The following is a 22422-nucleotide window of genomic DNA, read 5'->3' as shown; positions in this document are numbered from 1 at the left end:
CTTCCCAGCAGTAAAAAGACACAAAAGTTATGTAAAAGGATTTTTATTACCTAACCTTTAAGCAAATAAGATCAGAGTACAGTCATGAGCAATATCATATACCCACTTTAGAACCCTGTCGCACTATCATAATTATATGACGTTTAATGAGACTTACGGTTTAATTTGTCAAAAAAGTTAATGTGACATGGTTTCAAAGTACAACATATTATTACTCTTGACCGTACAAGAAAGAACCATTTGAAAATGAAAAGCAGCTGGTGTCTTTACTATTAAAGAGTTTTTACAACAGGAACATTCCCGACAACAGCACATCACTGCATGGTAGGTGTTCAATAGTATCCCTCGTCGTCGTCGGCGGTGCAGGCGTCCCAGTCGGGCGCGGGCGCGGGCGGCGCCAGCAGCAGCGGCGGCGGCGCCTCGCCCCCGCGCACGCGCAGCGCGTACACCGCCTGCTCCACCTTGGACACGTTCGCTCGGGTCGTTGACATCTTGCGCGCGAGCTCTTTGCCTATACCGAAAAGACCTGGAAAGAATTCAGTTCTATGAAGTCTTATAATATGTAGGTACATCCAGTTTATTTTCATTGTTTACATCACACGATTTCTCGCGGCTCGCAGTCAGTGTATTTCATAAGAAGGGGAGGCAGAAACCCGATTTTGTCATACTGAAATATACCTACCAAGAAATTAAGTAGTGTTATAGATCCTTATGTTATACACTAGACATCCTCATACATATCTCTAGCTATAGTTAGGCTATGGTATTTGCTGAGCTGCAGCCGTTTTGGCATTATTAATCGTTAATTACCACCACTAGTCTTTGCCGAATAAATATTTTTCTTTCTGGCTTTGGGCTGGGTTGTCATCATATAGCTCTATTTTCATTCCCTAAACTGTAAAAACCTATGTCCCAGGACAGCTCAACATATAAATAAACAGATAATTAATTAATAAAGTAAAATTATGTAATAATGTTGGTGAATAAAGGCTATTTTTATTTTATTTATATTTAATTTATAAACTGTAAAAACCATTTGGATTATTTTCTGAGGTTGTTTTGTTAACACACACACTAAGTGTGTGTTTCAACAAAACTTCGAAACACACACTTAGTGTGTGTGTTACTTGCTAAGTAAAAACTGAGATGACAAATTTTACCTGGATTTGAAACTAGCATAACTGTTGCTAGGTTTGGTAAACAAAAATCACATCAGAATGTGATTTTCCAAAGAAAATAAGTAAATACCTCTATTTATTATAATGCAACAATATGTTCTACTCCTGAGCACTGTCTAAAACATTTCTATTAATATAATACCCACCTAAATACCCAGTGTAAAGATCCCTTACAACTTGACAAGAATGGAAACAGTCTTCACTCTCTCCACTGGAAATACTGTTTATTGCCCGTCTCATGAGTTCCCCGGTCAAATCTGCTATGCCGAGCATGTAGTCATTATGAGGTAACAGTGTTATTATTGTCTTGCCCTCATCTTCCTCATTTTCCTTGATTACATAAGTTAGTTCTTTCTGTACCTCAGGGTACGTTATAATAGCCTTCTTATCAATAACAGAGCATAGTGTTAGAGCTTCTATAAACTCTTGGAAACCAGCTGTGACAGCCCTAGAGTGGAGGTATGCTGGGATGTTTTCAAGTTCTATGCCAATTGATTTTAATGGTCCATTCATTACTTTCTGAAGCCGTTCTTTAGCTTCCTGCACTGCCTTGACAGCAGACTCATTCCTGGAAAATTTAAGATAGGAAATTAGTACTTTTAATAATATTTTTAATCAAATATTGTTATTGATTTAGGTAATTAATAGAGGTGCTCCTTGAAAGCAATAGAATCGCTTGTGTTGGGAGGGTTTCACTACTTCTCCCAGTTTTAGAGGTTACATTAGAATAAGTTTTTTTTATTTTATACAAATCACATACAAATTACCTTCGTAAATACAGAGTAAAATACTGACGTGACCGCAGAGTGCAGTAAAAAGATAATCCTCTTGCTTTCAATCGTTATGTCCCGGGAGAGTTTAACCAGTCTTTCGTGTCTGTCTTGACGCTCGTTCAGTTGTATCGCTGCCTGTCTGAACATCGCCAGGACAGGGCTATCCGCTGCAAGGGATGTGGCTGTCTCCCGCGCCACCGAAGACAGTGTAGGCTGACTGTGCCTGTTACGGTGGCCGCGATATCTTCCTAAAGAAGAAGAATCGTAAAAACATAACATCTGCTCAAGATTTTACTACACAAAAAGTATTGTAAGAAATTACTCACCTCTTCCAGACATAGCGGAATATTATGCTGTATTTAAACAGAGTTTTGAATACTACAAGTTATGAACTGAATTCAATTAAACTTCTGTGTTTAATTATTTCGATTTTCGATCCGGCAAGTACAGTACACGGCAAGTAGTATTTTTTTTTTAATTGGTGGTATGTTACAACTATGTCATTTTATCGGTCATTGTTTATGATCATTCAATAATTTATTAAAGCGATTAAAGATAAAAAGAAGACGGAACGGCTACGGCTAAGAAATAATAATAATAATGTATCATATTAGGGCAAATTAAATTTAAAAAAATGTTTATGATTATTCATTCGTTTACTGACAGTTCTATCCGTTCATTCATTCTGATTCTGGATTTGTTTGGCTAAAAAGGCTGTTTCCAGGCCATAAACAAAAAATTGTCAAATATTGTCATTTCCCTTCCCGTCTCTGTGGGAGAGTTTCACATTCTTTGGGATTTTTCCTGTTTTCTCTGATTTTTACAAATAAAGTAAATGTGTATTGTTAAAATTTAACTACATACTTTATTGCGTGCATGAGAGATTCGCGTTGACTGCCCAGAGTCCGCGAATTTCTTGTTATCATTTTGTTATCGCACCGGGCGTGTCTGCATTCCAAACTTGACGTTGTTTTTAGGTGAATTTCAGGTATAGTATTATTTTAACTTCCTACAATTTTGTAAAACTCCTTGTAATCAGGTTTTATGATGTTTGTCATGATATTTCAGGCACCAAGATGTCGCAAACTTTGACTTTTGGTGACTCATGCGCTCCGATTACTTGCCATGCCTGGAACAAGGATCGAACCCGTAAGTATCATTCTAAAATACCTAATTCGTACTAAACTAACTAGTTCAAGGCTATCTGCCTTCGGTCAGCAGAGAAGACTAGACAAGATTTTAACTGTACAAAACTGACAAAGCTATCCATATGTGAAGATAGATTTTAATTTATGAAGTGATTGTAAATAATTTGAGCCTTCAAAAACAGATTTGAGTCCCTATTATGCAAGTCCTTAGTAAATATAATAGTACCTAGAAGAAGATAGTACCTATATTTTTTAAAACTATTCCAGAAATTGCATTTTCACCAAACAACAACGAAGTGCACATATACCAGAAGGAAGGCAATGAGTGGAAGCAGACTAACAACCTCGTGGAACATGACCTCAAAGTCATGGGCATAGACTGGGCACCCAACACCAACAGGATTGTCACCTGTTCTGTGGACAGGAATGCTTATGTGTGGACTCAGGGTGATGATGGCAAGTGGACAACTACCCTGGTACTCCTGCGTATCAACCGCGCTGCCACATGTGTGAAATGGTCTCCCAATGAGAACAAGTTTGCAGTTGGTTCTGGTGCCAGACTGATCTCAATCTGTTACTTTGAGAAGGAGAATAATTGGTGGGTATCCAAGCATATCAAGAAGCCCATAAGGTCCACTGTGACCACTCTTGACTGGCATCCAAACAACATGCTTTTAGTTGCCGGGTCTGCTGATTTTAAAGTGAGAGTCTTCTCTGCATACATTAAGGACATTGAAGACCAGCCCGGCCCAAATGTGTGGGGATCAAAGCTGCCTTTAGGTCAGCTATTGGCTGAATTCCCCAACTCACCATCTGGTGGAGGCTGGGTTCACAGTGTGTCCTTTTCGGCTGATGGGAATAAAGTGGCTTGGGTTGGACATGACAGCTCCATCAATGTAGCTGACGCTACACAGGGAAAAGCTGTTATCAAACTAAAGACTGAATTTCTACCGTTCTTGGGATGTAATTGGATCTCCAACAACTCTTTGATTGTGGCAGGCCACAGCTGCATTCCACTGCTTTACTGCCATGACGGGAATGACATCAAATTCGTGGCCAAACTTGACAATACTCAGAGAAAGGAGTCTGGAGGACTGTCTGCCATGAAGAAATTCCAAAGTCTCGACCGACAGGCTCGCATCGAGACCAATGACACATTCCTTGACTCCATTCACCAGAATGCAATTACTTCTATTACCCTTTATAAGGGAACAAAGGCTAATGCTAAGAAGTTCAGTACCTCTGGACTAGATGGACAACTTGTCATTTGGGATCTGGACTCCCTGGAGAGGTCCATTGAAGGGCTCAAGATAGTCTAAGCTGACTAAGAAAACACCGCCGATTAATGTATAACTTTATTTTTAAGGATAAATAATTAGTTGCGTGCGAGTTCTGAAGTCACTCTCAGAAACAAACATGAAAAGCCGTGGAAATAACATTGCAATCACAGTCCGCTCAGTCTAGCAAAACAATAAGCAGAACGCCGAGTGAATTCAGCTCCCTAGCCAGTAAAAACTTCAAATATACAGAATAATAAACTATAATTTATAGATACAACTTCTATGATTCTTTATTATATTATACAATTTTAATTTTTAACTGTTGATAATCAAATAATAATTTATATAAATTAGACATAAGCTACGCCCTAACAATAAATCACTTTTAATACTACTGAAGTACTGATTGCTGTCAAATATTACATTAAAATTTAAGGAATCAACAAAATGTTTTATTTAACATTAACATGAAATATTAACCTACGGAACTATAAGGCCATGTTTTGTTAGTGAGGGTTGTTATTGCGTGTGTGGCACGATGTTGAAGACGGGTCCGATGCGGATGAAGACACGGCGCAGCACGGACCTGAGCTCAGGCTTCAGGTCGAAGCACGTGATCTCGCACAGCAGTGGGTAGTAGCTGGACACATGCGCCGCAAACTGCAAACGCACATGAGTCATTATTGTCGATGTTTTAACAAACGATTTACAATCTGATGCGTAGATAAAATATTTATTTATGACTAATATAATAACATAACATCGTCCCGGTTATTGACATGGTCAAGAACTTAAAAATAAAACTAGCGTTAACACCTTCATCAACAGCAGCAGAGTGGTGGTTAGTATTCTTGTGAGGGAAGTTCTGTGCCCCACAGTGGGACGTAGGTATGTTATGTAATAACATTCATGGTCAGGCAAGGACAAATAAAGTTCAGAAATGGGCACGTTATATGTCTGTGAACTCAAAAGAGTTCATCACATGTCTTTAAACCCACCAGAGGTCTGTGTTGCTCTATGTTAAACACAAAAATCGACTATTATTAGTCTTAGTTCTACATTACACTGATGGGATTACGGGAGGAAGTTTGTGTATGAAAATTATGTATTTTTTTTTAAAAAATGTTAAATTAGTAAAGGAAGGATCCTCTTTAAATGGATTTCGTGACGTATAAGGACAATCTTATGATGATAAAGGGTTGCGTCATTCTGCAACATACCCACGTATCCGTTTTCCTGCACCTGGTGATCCACAGGATAATAGTAAGTCACTTTCTATACTCAAGTTACAAATAATATAATACACAAGCAATAAATGTGTAAGTAAAACATAAAACGCTACTCACTCTTTCGTCGGGCATCTTCAGTATTCTCGTGAGGATGAGCAGCAGGATGGACGTCCAGGCGTCCCGGTGCGCCTCACTCGTCACTCCAGCGAAGTACTCCAGCGCCTCGCAACATATCGTTATCAGGCTCTTCTGCACCGCCGGCCAGTGCTCCTGCCGCGCCTCGTCGCTGTACATCTTGAACAATATCCGCATCACACAAGCCAAAGACTGCGTCTCTTGCTTCAACATATTTGGCTTCACAGACCCCTTGAAATTAGCTTTCCACAAAACGTTTCGCTGAGCGTTATTAGTATTAAATGTCTTCGCAAATCGATGACTACACATAAGGCATTCCACGAGTCGCAGCAGGTGTGGTGAACTCAGCAGCCTGTACATGCCTTGCTCTTCACGCTGACATTCTTGTTCAGTCCCCGGAGTGCCCCCAGTCAGCTCCGCCGCAGCTAGCGCTAATGTTTCTGCGTCTTCCTTCCTCGAAGTCGCAGGGTAGAACACTATATTGTCAATTGTTTGAATTAATTCGAGCTGCACTACGCATTTGATCAGTAGGCTGTTGAAAACCCTATTGGAGGACTTAGCATCATCACCGAGTTGAGGTTTCTTTAATATCCCATGACGCACGTGTGGTGTTTCCTCCTCGTTCTCGTCGGGTTTCCACGTAAGCAACGTCGTCGGCAACGTGCTGTTGAATATGTCCAACATAATCTGACACGTCTTGCTCCATGTATCTTCTTTGAATTTGGTGCCGTTCGAAATGACTAGATTTTCCAAACAGTTGGTGCCAGAGCGGGCGAGCTGTTCGTTGTCCTGCTGCACGCACCAGTGCAGCTGCGCATATAACTGCTCCAGCAAAAGAGAGCCGAGAATGTCAAAGTATTGCGTGAAGACATCTACGATAGCATACAACGCGTGATTGCAAGTTGTAGTCATCCATTCGTTTTTCTCTAATTGATGTTCAGGTAGCTTCATATTGTCAAAGATTCTGAATAAAATATTGAATAAATCTCTCCACCAATGTGGACGGAATGATTCGCCGTGGGTTTTTATAATCTCAAATAAGACCGTCAGTCCGCGTGTCCGCACATCTAGCTTGCAGCGGCTGACGACACACGAGAGAGAGAATAGCAAAGGGAACCATCCTCTCAACCACACTCTGTCCTCTTCAGGAGCCCCGGCCTCTCCTTCGAGTCCCGCGTGTTCTGCGAACAGCTGCGGAGACGCCCCCACTGCTGTCGCGCAGGATCTCACCAGTCTTATTGCTTCCATAGACGTGTCGGGGAATTTTGCATTGCATGCGAATTCTGATAGACATTTGACTGCGTCTTGGAATGAATCAATCATCGCTGGGAATTGCTTCTCGTACAAATCAGTAATGATCTTGCCTGTGGTTTGGAATGCTAAATCTACGATCGCCTCATCTTGATCGCTTGCTGCTAAATGGAACACCGAGAATATATTCTTCCAACCAGATTTGATGTTTGGCGCTTGAGAATTTACCATCTGGGCGATACATCTGACCACCATGTCTCTTATTGTCGGTGAGCTGTTTTTCTTCATGATGTGTTCAAATGGCCTCAAGAAATCTTTCTGGAATTTGAAGTTAGCGAACTCTCCTTTCTCTATGAACTTCATTGAAAGTTGCCTCAGAGAATCAACTGCGAAGAACGCGATGTCTTCGTTGCTACTGCAGCCGACTTTGTTGAAGTGATCACCGAGTACTTGCCAAATACGTGACCACTGCAACCTGATTCTGCCCATGTTGTAGTAGGAAATCTCTACAATCTTCTGCAGGGAAAACATTCGGGGATTGGTAGGATGGCTCAATTCGTCCAATGATACTTGACACAATGCCTTAACAAAATCAACAATAGCATCACCATCAAGTCTCGTTGATCCAGTAAATATTCTATCGACCGCTACTACGACGCTTTGAGAGCTTGTTTCTCCTATGTGCTCTTTGACACTGGGATCTAGTGACATGAGACTGAATTTCAGAGAATCTGGCTGGGGCTTAATTCCAGATCCAGATAAAAATTGAGGTCGCACACCTGTTCCTATGAGTTGAGCTAATTCTAGCTGAGAAATACACTTTACAACATCCAACCAACTCGATCCCAAATAGTTTCCGTCTGTATGTGCGACTGTAATCAAAGTCTTGATTGTGTCAATGTTCTTTGCTTTCATTTCTGTGATTGGTGAATTAGCTGTCAGCAGCGTAAATCTAGCAAGAGCTTGGACGTAAGCGTCTCGTTCTAGGCTCATGTGGAAAATGCAGGCAATGCGGATAGCGCATCTGATTCCGTCCAGACATAGCGCAGCTATTTCGGGGTCGTCGCAATCCTGTAGTCCAACTGAGAATGCCGCGAGGAATGGTGTCCAAGCCATTTTGAACATAGGTCGAACATGCTCAACATGTTTGGCTGTTGTAAATGGAGTCTGAACATGTGATACGGATTCCATTAAGTTCTTAGCAGCTGTAGATATTTGTTCCATCTCCATATTCCACACCAGTTTGCGCTTCTTTTCATTGGCAATCATGTGTTTCCCCGGTTTCGAAGTGCTTTTCATTTTAATCTCGTGGCCAGCGATCTCGTCATAAATCTGAGATAAATACTCACGAGGTAAATCGTTATTGTCGCTGATTCCGCTATTCAGTTTAATGTATTGTTCCTTTGTCATTTTATTCTTGACTTGCGGCGAGTGTAGGTCTGTCGTAAGCATTATTATAGAAAATGCTAATACATAAACTGTGTCGGCGCTCATAAATAGCGTGTTGTTTGGGTTGCATGTGCAATATCGTGCAGCGAACTTTTCCATTAGCCTGTCTATCTTCTGTGCTTCCCCAGGCAATCTAAAGCCTTCTAAAAAGTGACGGAGAGCCGCCACTATATCCATGTTAGAAAAGTTCATTGCATCAACATAAGCATACATAACTTCCTTGGAATGATCGTCATTTTCGCCGAGAAATTCTCCAATAAAAGTTTTGTCTAACCTTTCATCAGTAAGAAGCCATTCTGCAATTTCTTTTGTAGATGTTCCTAACAAACCTTGCTCTTGTAAAAATGCCACTCCCTTTTTAGGTTTTCTGTTAAACAAGTCAATGCCAGTTTCCCATACCTCTTTTTGTTGTTTTAGGACTTCAAACTGCTCTGGGGAATCTAAAGTTTCTCTATTTCCAATATTACTGGATTCTGTTGATACTAAACTCAAACTGGAGCCTCCGTGCGATTTAATGCTATGATGATCTATCTCTTCTTTTACAGGTTTTTCCCCCAAGGTTGTCTGTAGGTTGGGATTAATATAGAGTTCTTTGCTCCATTCCACCATGCATTTTAGTATTGAAACTAGGCATTCTAGGCCTCTAATACGCATGGATTTCTCTTGATTGGGTGTCGCCCCCAATTCTAAGGCTTGCCTGCCTTGCGCGATTTTTGATACATCATTGACCAACCTCTGGAACAAATTTGCAGCTGACAAGTCACAGTCATAATTGACATATATATCGACCACGCTTTGGGCGTCGCCACAAATTCTGGTTAAAGCTTGGATCACCATCCACTTGTGTTCAAAGGAGGAGCTTGATGTCTCCAAGATATTCATGAAAATCTCTTTGAAGAAAACTTCTATTTGCTTCTTAAGATGAACTTTGAAGTTTTGAAGGAGTGCCAGAAAGATGGCCAGAGAAAGTTCAAAGACTTCAGGAACTGAACTTACGCCGTTTTTCGATAAGGCAACGCAAAGGTATTGTTTGATAGCAGTAATAAACATCTCGTTGTTTCTGAAGACAGGTCCTGCATTTTGAAGGATAGAGAGGAGCAAATGCAAAGATAAAATTTTAGACCTCAACTCATGAGACTTAGGGTCAGGGGTGCCTTCAGGGAGAGGTTTCATCGAAAGTTTACATAGAGCTCTGAAGACGAGGAAGGCGTCTTTCTGAAGTACATGTGTGAATTTAGCTGTTACAGAGTTATCATTTTCAGAAGCAACATCCACACTTTCTTGTGATGGAATCCTTGTCATTGTAGCTTCAAGTCCACCAGAATTTTCTATCTGACCATTGCTTTCTTGGGAAACACTACCACTATCTTGGAAGTCAGTAGGATTTTCGTTATTGTCAGGTCCATTTTGATTCTCTTCAGTTGCCTTCTTAGAAGCTATTGTTACAGCATTGTCTATTACAGAATCAACTATTTGTTTAGCTATGATTTTAGCTTCTAAAATGTCATCTAATTGTTCTTGAATTTCTGCTTGTGGTGGTATTGAATCTTTGTTTTCTTCATTAGCTGGTGTATGTGCAGTATGATGATCATCATTTACTACACTGCCATTAGACATTTTATGTATTTCAGTGGTGGTGCTACCCTCTGACTCCAAAGCTTGATTTTCCATCTTGGTAAAGATGACATTAAGCATTTGAGTGAGGGTTGCTCTGGCTGTTGTTTGGTTTATTAGATTTTTACTAGCCAAGTAGATGTTGTAGCATGTTCGGACAGCAAGGAGGACTGTGCCTTCATGTACCTCGACATGCTGGCTAGTGATGACTGTAAGGAGAGCTTTTATTATTTGAAGTTGAACTCCTTCATCTGTCTGTGGGCCAGTGAAGCAACTGCAGATGGTTTCGACTATCCGGTCAATGAGAAGTTTCCTTGGAGTTGTGGAGTCAGGGATGTTGCCAGTAAGGTGGCCATAGGCTATGAGCTTTTGCAGGCAGTCCAGGGCTGTGACCACTATCCTGGCTGCTTTACTCTGGCAAGCCAGCTCAAAAGGCAGGAAATACTTCTCAGCTGTGATGATATTGGACGAGTCACTCTTGGGCAGAGGAAGAGTGCCTGATGATGGGCTATCCGCCGATTCCACCTGGCCTCCATCTTTCAGTTCTGTTTTTATTTCCTCTGAAACAATTATTTATTTTGCAACATAAATATCAGAACAATAAATTGTGAAAGTTAGAAACATAATTAAAACTTTGTTTGACATAGTGATTAAAAGTGTAATCTAACTATTATATAAGAGCAAAGTTTTTTCTGTGAGTAGTTGATCCATAATTTTTACATAACTAGTTTAACATTATGAAACCAGCTAATACTAGGTAGGTACTTAATTTAAAACTTATATATTATTTTGTCTTGTTAATACAAAGCAATGTATTTAGTTAATTTTGTTATACTTGTATGAGTTTAGCTTAGACATTGCTACAGTAGTCTTATTACATCTTTGTAATGTTTGACTAATCAAGAATACTATGAAATATTATGATGTAAATGTATATCATTAGTATGCAGACAGCATACTAGTCATGCACAACAAAACAGAAAAACAAAATAATTGGTTCCAATGGGCCCATTTATACCTTTATCTCAGCAATAAAAAGTAGCTATTGTAAATAATCTTGCTTGAACACTATTATACTGTAACGACCTGAGGTATTATACCTACTTTAGAAATTGCTCAATAGCTCTGATAAGAGTGGACCAATGTTCCACTTTCATTTACAAGGTCACCAGACAATTACCTCAGAAATTAACTATAATGCACCTAAGCTTAATTTAATTAGCGAAATTATATTTATGTGTGTTGTTATCAGCGGCACGCGGCGCCCTACAGCCCACTAACTACGCTAAATATGTCAAAGAATCCTTACCTAGTGCCACTTCACACGACTTCTTCAGCTGACTGTGATAGGACCGCTTTATGTCCTTATCAGCTAAAATCTTTTCCAAAGCTCTGACTATAAACATCTCTTTTGTTTTTAGATTGGTTTGCATCGTTATTTTATAAGGATAATCACTCCATTCGTTCCTACTGGAATCGAGTTAGTTACGCGGTGGTTTAGTCGACATTTATGATGACTCCATTGGGGCACTGTTATATAGTGATCTTAGGGTTATTTGTTCGAATAACAGCACAAATGTAACATCACAAAACTCTATGCAATGTGCGATTTTCGTGAAATCATTTCTTCGAGACGAGGATTTCCCGATTCACATTCACACCTCATCACAAACATGTCAATGCAACGTTGCGTTCACTTTTATCTTGTATGTTTAATTTTTCATTTAATGTTTTTGTCAACGGAATATTTCCAGTCAAATAATATAATTCAATAGTTTGTACACTTTAGTGAATCATCGCATAATAAGTGAGATTAATGTGAAAAATAATCTAAAGTAACAACTACGCAAATACACTTTTAAATATGAATGCATCTTAAGCAGCGTTCCGTTACAAAGTTAAAGATACTAAAATTAAAAAACAAATTAAAATGACACGTGAAACGAACCGTACACGTCAAAGTATCCATAGATCATAGGGTAACCTTTTAAAGAGAAGCACTAAAATAACACGACTAAGTATAGGTGATTCAGTAGCGCCATCTCTTGGTTTATCGTCAGATTAGAAATGTATGAAAGATTGATGACCATTGACAGTCCTTGCCGCCGCATGGTAACCGCGCCACGCATATGCGCGAATTATATCAAGGGATTTGACTAATAGTCTTACGACGTCTGTCCACAAAGACAGCATTCGCTGCGTCTATATGCTATCTGCGTATGCAGTCTGCAATGACCAACCTTTATTTATTTATGATTAGTATATCTAGTTTAAGTAACCACGTAGTAGGCACATGTAGTAATGGGATTTAAACATAGCGGGCTAGGAATACATATAGGTGTACTTATGGTATATACGTACGTACCTACACCTACTCTACATACCCCTTAGGCGTGAAGAATATAGGCGTGATGCTATGGTTTTGTAACATATCTATTTAAATTAATAAGTGCTGTTAACCAAACTGTAAAGCAAAGTAATAAAGATCTAACTCATTAATAGATGGAGATTGGAGAGTAATATCCAAATACTTCAAAATCGGCAATAAAATCACTTTACAAAAAAATTACAAAGGTTTTGCAAAAAATACACTTTACGAGGGTCAGCAATAAAATCACTTTTCGAATATGGTTTTGCAAAAAATACACTTTACGAGGGTTTCACTAGCAAAATACTGCAGTGTTATTGCGTGCCAATAAACACAGATGGCGCTAAAAAGAAATAACAAATCTGCTACTTTTCTGTAGTGTATATTTTTAATGTCATTCATTTTATTTGTCTGTGGGAAGCTGATGGTTGTCCATCTATTATTTATCGTTTATTTGAATGAATTTCAATCTAATCACCAGTTATTTTCTGTTTTTTATTGCCTAAATTAATCGCCAACAAAATTGCTTCCACAATGACCGTCACGCGGGTGGGAGAGTCCCGCACAGAGTTTAAATTGAAGAGCCTTCCTGAGGATGCTATATCAAGTGTGAAATTCGCTCCTAAATCGAATCAATTCTTGCTGGTGTCCTCGTGGGATTGTTCCGTAAGACTGTACGATGTGTCTGCGAACGTTGAAAGGCATAAATACGGCCATGAATTGCCCGTTTTGGATGTTTGCTTCCGGGTAAGTTGTAGACATGTTTTTTTATTTATTATTAGTAACCGGCGTCTACTAACAGCAAAATAACATTTGTTTATTTCTAACAGATTAGCTGACTTTGTGCAGTTTATCTAAATAACTCTGAATGTAGAACTATCAGCATAACTTTGCCTTGAAAATTTTAGGTTAGGATTAGTAATTTTGTAAAATTAACTTTATAAACATCTGACCAATATTACCACGTGATTAGAACAGTTCCGATTGAAAATGTTGTATAATTACTATCAACATGGAACACGCAAAATGTTAAAAAATAAATAATAACACATAATGTAATTATGCTTTCCACAGGATGCGGTCCACTCATACAGCGGTGGTCTCGACCAGACCCTTAAGATGTACGATCTCAATGCAGGCAATGAGACAATCCTAGGAGAACACAAGGGAGCTATTCGATGTGTGGAGTTTGCTAGCGAAGTGAACGCGGTACTCACTGGTAGTTGGGATGGTACCATTAAGATGTGGGATAGCCGCTTACCCAACTGTGTCGGTACTTATAACCAGGGAAATGAGAGGGTATGGATAGTTTTTTTTATACTTTTAGAAAGCAGTAAACACTCAATTTTCTTGTTTTTTAATGGACATATGTTTCACCGTAAGATTTAAATTACCTTATTTAGGTTTCTTCCTATGGCATAACATACATAAACTCTATATATGTGCCTATTTCTCACTGGGGTAAGCAGAGATTATGGAATTAAATTTGTGTTGATCTTTTACTTCTCGTGCTTCCTCCTATTCATCAATGAAGGACTTTCCAGGGTACATTCACCAAGAACAATATAGATGGCGTTGTGCAGCTTTGACATGATAATTACCTATTTTCTCATTCCTTGGGTACATAATTATTCCAAAAAACAATGTAATGGCAGAAGCATATATACAAATAGTCATCATCATCATCATCAGCCCATTAACGTCCCCACTGCTGGGGCACGGGCCTTCCCTATGGATGGGTAGGGAGATCGGGCCTTAAACCATCACGCGGGCCCAGTGCGGATTGGTGGTTATTAACGACTGCTAATGCAGCCGGGACCAACGGCTTAACGTGCCTTCCGAAGCACGGAGGAGCTCGAGATGAAAACTTTTTTTTTTTATACAAATAGTAGTTGCTTTATATTTGGATCACATTATGTTTAGAATTATGTTCCTACTTATATTCCTTCTCTTTATTTTGATCAGAATAATAATGGGTGGAAGATGTAATTGTGTCTGGGTGTAATAAAAAGGGTCATCATTTATACCCAAAAACAAAGATAAAAGCTATATGTCTGTTATCTATGAAATTAGAAGGTTACTCTGAACCGGCGTGCGTGTATGAAGCGATTGATGAATGTGGAGGAAGCAAGAGAAGTGTGTCAGGATCGAAGCAAATGGAATTCTATAGTCTCTGCTTACCCCGGTGGGAAATAGGCGTGAGTTTATGTATGTGTATGTATGTGTAGAAGGTTACAACATTTGTACAGTGCCATCTATATTGTTTTTGAGGAATATAGCCTGGAAGTTCGTCATTGTTTCAACATGCGTGCTAATTTTGTGTAGGTCATATTATGTCCTATGCTATATTTGTACATATACCAATAACTTGGGTTGTATCTCTTGGTGATCCAAATAATAATAAAAGAAATAACAGAAACCTAAATAAGTTATTAACACCGTTCACCAAATTAAAATTAGTGTCCTCCAGCCCCCACCACATGGTCATCAAGATATATAATCATATCCCTTACCATATTAGGAGTATAGACAAACCTACACTCTTTCACAGTAATTTAAAAAAGTTCCTTGTAGGCAAATGTTATTATAGCATTCAAGATTTTTTTGCAGATAAACTAAATACTTAAATGCTTCGATGTCTCTTTTTTCTTAAGTTGTTTTTTTTTTTTTCTAATCTTGTTATTAAGTTTTACACGTGTGGTGCGGTACACACACTAAACAACTGTATGATATAATTTTGTACCTACCTAATTACTTAATAATAATATTTAGTTAGTTGTTATAATATTATTATAATAAGGCACCTAGTGTCGCCTCTTTTATATTGCCGTGCCCTTGCAGGGCGTCACATGTACCTTTTTACTATGTTCCACCTTAATTTATGTTTGTGACATGCAATAAATGAATATGAATATGAATATGATCCTATCCTATGTGGAAAATTATGATTCATTTCATATTAGATTGAATTGTTTGGGTCAGATTTATGTTCAAATATAATAAATGTGAAAAGAAGCCAAGTTCTCTACCAAGTTTTGGCACAAAAATAATTTAGGTCACAGTGGCACAACTTGGCACATGTTCTGTACAAATAATAAATGTGCTGGCTGCAGATATAGAGAACTTAAACCGAAACTGCTGCACTGCACAGATAGCATTTTGTGTTTAATTATTATTTCACCTGATGTAAATAATGATGTGTAATGACAAGGGTTTCTAATCGTGGGGCGGAGTGTGCCTTCCATACCATAAGGTCCTTTTAGAAATCACATCAGAATGTAATTTTCTTCAACAAAAAATTGTGATGGCAAGGCAGATAATAGTGGCACACATTTGTCATGAACAGCATTGCTATCTTAAACCCTTCTTCATTCTAGATTCATCAGGCATCACGATGGAATTAAAGGAGATTGGGTAAAAGTGGTCCAAATGTCCACCACCAACAAGACCGAAAAGACAGAAAAGGCTAAAAAACGTGATTTTTCATTTAGCCATAACTTTTTTCTGACAGTATATTTTTGACTACGGTTTGGTATTTAGTAGTCTATTTCAGTACAGGTCTCGCAGGAGGTGGTGGTCATAGGTGGTGCATATTTGGACCAAGTTCCATATAACTTTGGTCAAAGGACATTGACCAAAGTTATGCGCCACATGAAAGAGTAGGTTATTGTCACAGCTATTTTCCTTTTCCAGGTCTACACAATGAGTATAGTAGGCGAGAAATTCGTAGTGGGCACGTCTGGCCGTAAGATCTTCGTGTGGGACGTCCGTAACATGGGCCACGTCAACCAGAGACGGGAGTCCTCGCTCAAGTATCAAACCCGATGCATCCGTGTCTTCCCCAATAAGCAGGGTTACGTGTTGAGTTCTATTGAAGGACGGGTGGCCGTCGAGTACCTTGACAGCAATCCTGAAGTGCAGAAGAAAAAGTATGCTTTCAAGTGTCATAGGATTAAAGATGGAGGTTAGTGCATTACTTTAAGAGATGGGGTTAGTAATTGATGAGGGACTGACGCAAGAGAAAGACGAGGTAGTCGCCCAGCTGTTGGATGTTATGCTAGATTATGGGTTTGTATACTTACTATTAATACTCTACTGTATGACTTAATACCTTCTTTAATATTAAAAATAATCTGCTTCATAATATGTACAGACAATAACAATTGAAGTGTCTCCATGGTAGTTTGATTGACAAGACTAATACTTTTTATAATTATTGGCCAGTTAATGATAATTACTATGTAAGTATGTAATACATAGTCATGTCAGGGGCCTATGGCGGCTCAATAGTAACCCTGACGCCAGGGTTGGTGAGGTCAGATATTGGCAATTAACTGGTCAATTTGGAGTCTCTTTAACACAATCCGTACTAATATCAAAATAATATTTTTTGTCTCTTTCTAACCCCCCACTTCCCCATTGGGGGAGTGGAAGGTTGAATCAGAATCAGAATCATTTATTCAACGTAATTATCATGGATAAACTTGTTGAAGCTCAATGTAACATTTTTGAATTTACGTCATTTCGCAAGGTGTTATGGCTGAGGAGAAGAAATGACAAGAAACTGCAACAGCAACACATCTTTTAAATCAATAAGGGTACATTACAAGTTATTTCATACCGCAATTTAGATTAGATTTATGGAGCATAAAGCTAAATATTGGTATGACTATTTTGCGGCTAACAGAAAAATCGTGCATCTTTTTTTAGAAATCTGTCTTCAATCCCTCCAAAGAGGTGGTGAAATTTTAAATGGGACTTTTCGCAGGTTTCAAGTTAGAAAGCTAAAATAAAAATTGATATTTACGGATTTATCGCGAGCGAAGTCGCGGGCAAAAGCCTTATTTATAAATAACATTATCACTTCCCAGGTCTCGAGAAAATCTACCCGGTGAACGCGATAAGCTTCCACTCTGTGTACAACACGTTCGCAACGGGAGGCTCGGATGGCTACGTCAACATTTGGGACGGTTTCAACAAGAAGCGACTCTGCCAGTTTCATCGCTACAATACGGCCGTCTCATCTCTCAGTTTCTCCCATGACGGGTCAGCTCTCGCCATCGCTTGCTCTCAACTAGATGAGACTCAGATCGAAGAGCCAAAACCAGAAGACACGATCTACATCAGATATGTGACCGATCAGGAAACGAAGCCCAAATGAGAGATAAACTATGCCCGATAGTCTAGGTCTGTTTGGATTGATTAGTTTGGACAGAAAAAGATGTTGGGCTTTTAGAAAAACTTTTGATGTCAAGCTTACTTTATGCTTGGAGCTGCACGTCCAACAGAATCGGCGTTGGCGTCGATTCCGCTAAGTGGACGCGTTGCTTTAGAAACCTCTGTTCTAAATCCTTCTTAAATAATTATAAAAGTATTTCTAAAAGTGCATCTCTAATCAGGGTTTTGTTTGACGTGAACATAATTTAGAAGTGACATAATGAGTGACAATATTCTATCGGGTGTAAAGTAGTTCAAAGTGAGATATTAGCTTAAGATTTATTTTATTGAATAAGTGACTTACCTAAATAAACTTATTAAGTTTCCTAACTTGGTGTTTCATTTACGAAGTATGAAAGCGTTGGGTTTAAAAAAACAAGAAAATAGAGAACTTTAGGAAAGGGAATTACTTATTTATAAATTATCTATTAAGACTCACATCATTACGTTTTTCAAAAATTACATAAGTATCAACATAAAATGTGAGAACTTTGAAATATCACTTTCGTGCGCTTATTATTTTTTATTAGTATTTTGTACTAAGTAGTTGTTTTATATACATTGGTCTACAAGTCCAAATACCAACTTGCAGCGGAGCAGCGTGGAACGTGGTGGAGTCCATCCATGCCCCCTCAGGTGGATTGAGAGGAGGCCTGTGCTCAGCGGTGGGTCAATAGGCTATTTATATATTTTTACATACATAAACTCATGCCCGTTATCCCTAATGGGGTGGGCAGAGCCACAAGTAATCAGAAGACAACTTGCAGCCACTGTTGATAGTCCTAAGATTTATAAAAGTAAACTGCTCCTTAATCTCGCGCTTGTTAACATTATTGGGGTGAGTAGAGTTGTAAATCGTCGACAGTCGCTCACCGGCGCCAGGTGATGATACTTTTGCATCGTCAATACTCAAATATGACCAATCAATTCAATCAATCACGCCCGTATTCTCGAAAGGGCAGGCAGAGTTGTATAGTACATATAGAAAGAAAGAAAGAAAATATATACCCACTCCTCGCCATGTAATAAAATCTAAGTCTAAAATCAGAGCTCTATAAAGATCCTGAGCACATAATTTAAGTTTTTCTGAAGATGCATGGCATGAATAAAAACAGTTTGTTTTGCTACATTTATGCATTACACACACATCAACTCATTCTCAGTTTCACTTCACGGCAAATCTAAAGCCCGACGTGCTAATTAGAACGCCTGATCAAACTTTCACAGCAACGCCACACAAAGGCGTGTTTGCTAACTCTTCTGATCCGCACCAAATTGTTTGAGCTGTACAACTGGTCTCAAAAGGAATTTGCACGCCATATAAGTGAACATTAAAACTTGTACTGCACACGGGATATTAGCACTTCTTATGTACACAAGAGATCCGCTTCGGATTTTGCAATTAATGTTTAAAGGTGTGGGCACACCTAACATTATGGCTTTTCGTTTACCAATTAGCTACGATATGACAAAACCTATTCTAAGTGGCGATTGACATTGTTTTATGATAGGTGTGGCACTTTGGTTATTTCCGGTTATAACTGCTTTGTGGAGACATAAACCGGTTTCCTACTGGAATGACAGAAAAAAATCATAAAGACAATATAACCCACTTTTTACCGACTTCAAAAAAGGAGGAGGTTCTTAAAATAAATCATTAAACAACCTATACCTCTATATACATCCCGCTGCTGGGCACAGGTAAAAGCCTATAGACACCTAACATATAATTAACCGGGTACACAACTTGGAAACCACGTGATACCAATTATCTAAGATCCAAATAGACATCTCCGATCATCTATGATCTGACAGAGGGCAGCAGTAACTGTTAGTACAATTCAGAGGCAGAGGACAGGAGTCCTAGTATGGCTTTGAAATAGACTACTCTGGCTGCCATCCCACTCGCGTCAGACAGAGTACTGCGGGGCGGAAGGCAAGAGGGAAACCACTGCCCTATTTTCCCCCAAAAAAGTATCATGGAGAATACTACATCGACAAGAGCGTGGCTCTTAAATTAGTGATGATGATGATCGAAACATGAAATCGAACACTTAAAGTCGAATTCAGTAAGAGACACCCACTTAATTATGGGTAACTGGGGTATGCTTACGTGGTTAAACGATTCTCCCTGACTTGCACCATCTGTACCACCATCCTTACCACACCCCGTCCGACTCCCAGCACTTACTCCACCATTTTGCATGTACCGTGGTGTACTCGACCAAATTGGCGCTCAAACAATACAATGCATGTTTGCGACCACCTAATGCTTTCTTAGAAGCGTGTGGCAGTCGCTTTTCTACCAGCGGTAAAGCGATACGCGGAGCGACTAACATAACATAACAAAGCATTACATAGCACAGCACAGCATAACATAGCATAGCACAGCACAGCATAACATAGCATAGCACATCATAGCATAGCATAGGATAGCAAAGCATCATGCCTGTACCCCCGAAGGGATAAGCAAAGGTTTATAGTGTATACACCCACTCCTCGTTTGCTATGAACGCGAAGAACTATTGGCTCTCAAAAAGGGCGTAGGTGATTCCTATTTTTTCTGCTTTCCTGTTTTTCTTGTCCATTGGGGTGAAGTTTAGAAAGCCATAAGTTATACGACAATTTGCGTTCATATTTGGAATGAGTGACTTTCCAATCGGCGTGCCCCAAAAACACGAAAGATGGCGTTGTTAAGTTTTTTCTACGCTTAAACTTCTAATTTCATTGATAACCAACATATTTATTTATGCATCTTTTATCTTTATTATTATTCTGATCAAAATAAAGAGAAGCAATATGAGTAGCAATATGATTCTATACATAATGTGATCCAAATATCAAGGAACAATTAGTTTAATATAATATGCTTCTGCCATTACATTACATTTTTTAATAATTATGTACCCCAGCAATGAGAAAATAGGTTAATTATCACGTTAAAAGTGAACAACGCTATCTATCGTGAGTTTGGGGAACGTAGATTAGAAAGTCCTTCATTGAAGTCTGAATGTGGAGTTGCTATAGTTTTTTTTTGATGTGACTTATTGTAGATTTGCAGCAGATGGCATTAACTACTTGGCCGGACAAATGGGGAGCGCTGAAGGCTCTCACCGTACAACGTTTTAGACAACAGGCCTGAGGGTGCCCAGTTGGGTGCGAAGCGTCGTCTGAGAGGGAAAATAATTGAAAGAATGAATCGACCCTAGTGGGTCGATAGCGATAAGCGCTGATTGAGGGAAATCGTCGACGTCGACCATGCCGGCGGGGTCGGTATCGGTTGCTATAGTAAAAATGAGATTTTTATATGAAATGTCTGGAAGTCCGAGGTGTGACTTCGTGTGCTGCAAGAAATAATAAATAATAAAAAAAAATAAAAAAAGAATAGGTACTTAGTCTTCTTCATACCATCTCACAAAAAACTCTCCTAGCTATCCGCTGCTCGCTGTAACTCGGAAGAGCGTCATAGAATGTTGTATTTGCATTCTTACACCTTGTAGGCAATAATTCTTATTAGACACATATCTGCTAATTGAGGAAGCTATTCCTAATAATTACGCGGAAACAACTGCTCATGTTTGTTAGAAATGTTGAGATGTCTGTTTAGTTTTGAAACGATAAGCAGATACTTATATTTGTAGTTGGGTATTTCATTATACGTCTCATTTACATACGTTTAGGCCCGCACGGGGTGGGCAGAGCTACACTGATGATACGAAGTCCTAAGATGGATATGATGAACCGTATGGTTCAAGGGGTTAGCCTTTCGCCTGGTTGGTAATTCACCTCACAACCCACACATGTTAGAAAGGACAATCAATCCCTTTATCAATTCCATTCACTGTAAGGTTGAAAGAAATTGCTGCTTAGCAATAAGGTCGCCGATTGTACTTCTGCTGTCATTTTGTAATTGTCCTTTATGTTGTGTCTATGTGCAATCCCCTCCCCCGTCTGTCGGATTTTACGACATGCCCGGGAAGAAAAGCAGGTGAACGCATTCTGTTCAATTAGAGTTTCACTTCCGGTGTCTTTATTGTACGTAATACAATCAGTGACCGGATTTCCGGGCGCTTATTTACCGAAACTATAAAATCCCACGAATTACTATGAAAATACGGAAGAGGCGTCTTAAAACAATTAATTTTGTCTCGAGAATTCCCGTATCGAGTAAACACTCAATGAAAAAAAAAAAAGTGAAAAGTGATAATTATTATGAGAAAAAGACGGTTTGAAAAACATTTGAAAAATAATAAATAGGAAAACGTTTTATGTCAGCCAATGAACCCTTACCTTTTCCCTAAAGTAGCAAATGAAATGGTACCTACCAATAAAATGTAGCCGTACAATTGGGTGTTGTACTAGGTTCTAGATAAATTATGAAATTCTGATTACTAAATAAAGACAGATCCAAAATTAACGAAAAACATTTTCTTTATTCTATGTAACTTATTTATGAATTTTAATAATAAAAAATGTACTTGATAATAAGTGCGACATTTTATCACCTTTGTCTATGACGTCGTGTGCTTTTTCAAACAAATTCCATAGTAATTACGTGTTTTGACATTTACTAAAAAGTAACTGATTTGTTGGAAGCTAGCCTATTTAAGTAATTTCGAATTTATACAAAGCAAGTCGTCACAGTAACAACCAGAAATCACCAATTAGAAGGCCCTTACAGTCTTAAAATTAATTAAGTAATAATAAAACCCTCTTGATTGAAGAGCGCTCGAGACCTCTGCCCACACTGCTACGGACGTCGTAATGGAATCGCCCTACA

At 38.9% G+C, this 22422-nt stretch overlaps 4 protein-coding genes across 4 annotated transcripts; 2 read left to right on the top strand and 2 right to left on the bottom strand.

Annotated features, from left to right (window-relative positions):
- Window positions 1–26: 26 nt before the first annotated feature.
- On the bottom strand, window positions 27–2416 carry LOC126372798 (translin-associated protein X). Its single transcript, XM_050018696.1, has 4 exons — window positions 2278–2416; window positions 1974–2199; window positions 1325–1746; window positions 27–526 (listed from the first exon to the last, which is right to left on the bottom strand). The coding sequence occupies exons 1-4, from the start codon at window positions 2288–2290 to the stop codon at window positions 333–335; spliced, it is 855 nt and encodes a 284-aa protein (XP_049874653.1). The 5' UTR covers window positions 2291–2416; the 3' UTR covers window positions 27–332.
- A 271-nt stretch (window positions 2417–2687) lies between these two features.
- LOC126372776 (actin-related protein 2/3 complex subunit 1A-B) lies at window positions 2688–4827 on the top strand. Its single transcript, XM_050018661.1, has 3 exons — window positions 2688–2939; window positions 3020–3100; window positions 3367–4827. Exons 2-3 carry the CDS (start codon window positions 3028–3030, stop codon window positions 4416–4418), a joined length of 1125 nt encoding a protein of 374 aa, XP_049874618.1. The 5' UTR covers window positions 2688–2939; window positions 3020–3027; the 3' UTR covers window positions 4419–4827.
- Window positions 4441–11729, bottom strand: LOC126372721 (brefeldin A-inhibited guanine nucleotide-exchange protein 1). Its single transcript, XM_050018577.1, has 3 exons — window positions 11367–11729; window positions 5726–10617; window positions 4441–5039 (listed from the first exon to the last, which is right to left on the bottom strand). The coding sequence occupies exons 1-3, from the start codon at window positions 11488–11490 to the stop codon at window positions 4899–4901; spliced, it is 5157 nt and encodes a 1718-aa protein (XP_049874534.1). The 5' UTR covers window positions 11491–11729; the 3' UTR covers window positions 4441–4898.
- A 1087-nt stretch (window positions 11730–12816) lies between these two features.
- LOC126372789 (mitotic checkpoint protein BUB3) lies at window positions 12817–17972 on the top strand. The gene is made up of 4 exons (XM_050018687.1): window positions 12817–13172; window positions 13500–13724; window positions 16119–16389; window positions 17297–17972. Exons 1-4 carry the CDS (start codon window positions 12960–12962, stop codon window positions 17584–17586), a joined length of 999 nt encoding a protein of 332 aa, XP_049874644.1. The 5' UTR covers window positions 12817–12959; the 3' UTR covers window positions 17587–17972.
- Window positions 17973–22422: the final 4450 nt, after the last annotated feature.

This window comes from Pectinophora gossypiella, chromosome 14 (assembly GCF_024362695.1).
Source record: "Pectinophora gossypiella chromosome 14, ilPecGoss1.1, whole genome shotgun sequence".
NCBI lineage: Eukaryota > Metazoa > Arthropoda > Insecta > Lepidoptera > Gelechiidae > Pectinophora > Pectinophora gossypiella.
The sequence above is the reverse complement of the archived record's forward strand: the minus strand, read 5'-3'. Positions and strand labels throughout refer to the sequence as shown.

Bases quoted from the DNA above. Each gene is read 5' to 3' on its own strand.
- LOC126372776 (XM_050018661.1), top strand. From the start codon at position 3,028: ATGTCGCAAACTTTGACTTTTGGTGACTCATGCGCTCCGATTACTTGC. The intron at 3,101-3,366 runs GTAAGTATCATT...AAACTATTCCAG, and splicing joins CTGGAACAAGGATCGAACCC to AAATTGCATTTTCACCAAAC.
- LOC126372798 (XM_050018696.1), bottom strand. The intron at 1,747-1,973 runs GTCAGTATTTTA...TAAATTTTCCAG, and splicing joins TTACTGCACTCTGCGGTCAC to GAATGAGTCTGCTGTCAAGG. The intron at 527-1,324 runs GTGGGTATTATA...AATTCTTTCCAG, and splicing joins TCTTTACACTGGGTATTTAG to GTCTTTTCGGTATAGGCAAA.
- LOC126372721 (XM_050018577.1), bottom strand. From the start codon at position 11,490: ATGCAAACCAATCTAAAAACAAAAGAGATGTTTATAGTCAGAGCTTTG. The intron at 10,618-11,366 runs GTAAGGATTCTT...TAATTGTTTCAG, and splicing joins GTCGTGTGAAGTGGCACTAG to AGGAAATAAAAACAGAACTG. The intron at 5,040-5,725 runs GTGAGTAGCGTT...GTGCGTTTGCAG, and splicing joins TGAAGATGCCCGACGAAAGA to TTTGCGGCGCATGTGTCCAG.
- LOC126372789 (XM_050018687.1), top strand. From the start codon at position 12,960: ATGACCGTCACGCGGGTGGGAGAGTCCCGCACAGAGTTTAAATTGAAG. The intron at 13,173-13,499 runs GTAAGTTGTAGA...TGCTTTCCACAG, and splicing joins TTTTGGATGTTTGCTTCCGG to GATGCGGTCCACTCATACAG. The intron at 13,725-16,118 runs GTATGGATAGTT...TTCCTTTTCCAG, and splicing joins ATAACCAGGGAAATGAGAGG to GTCTACACAATGAGTATAGT.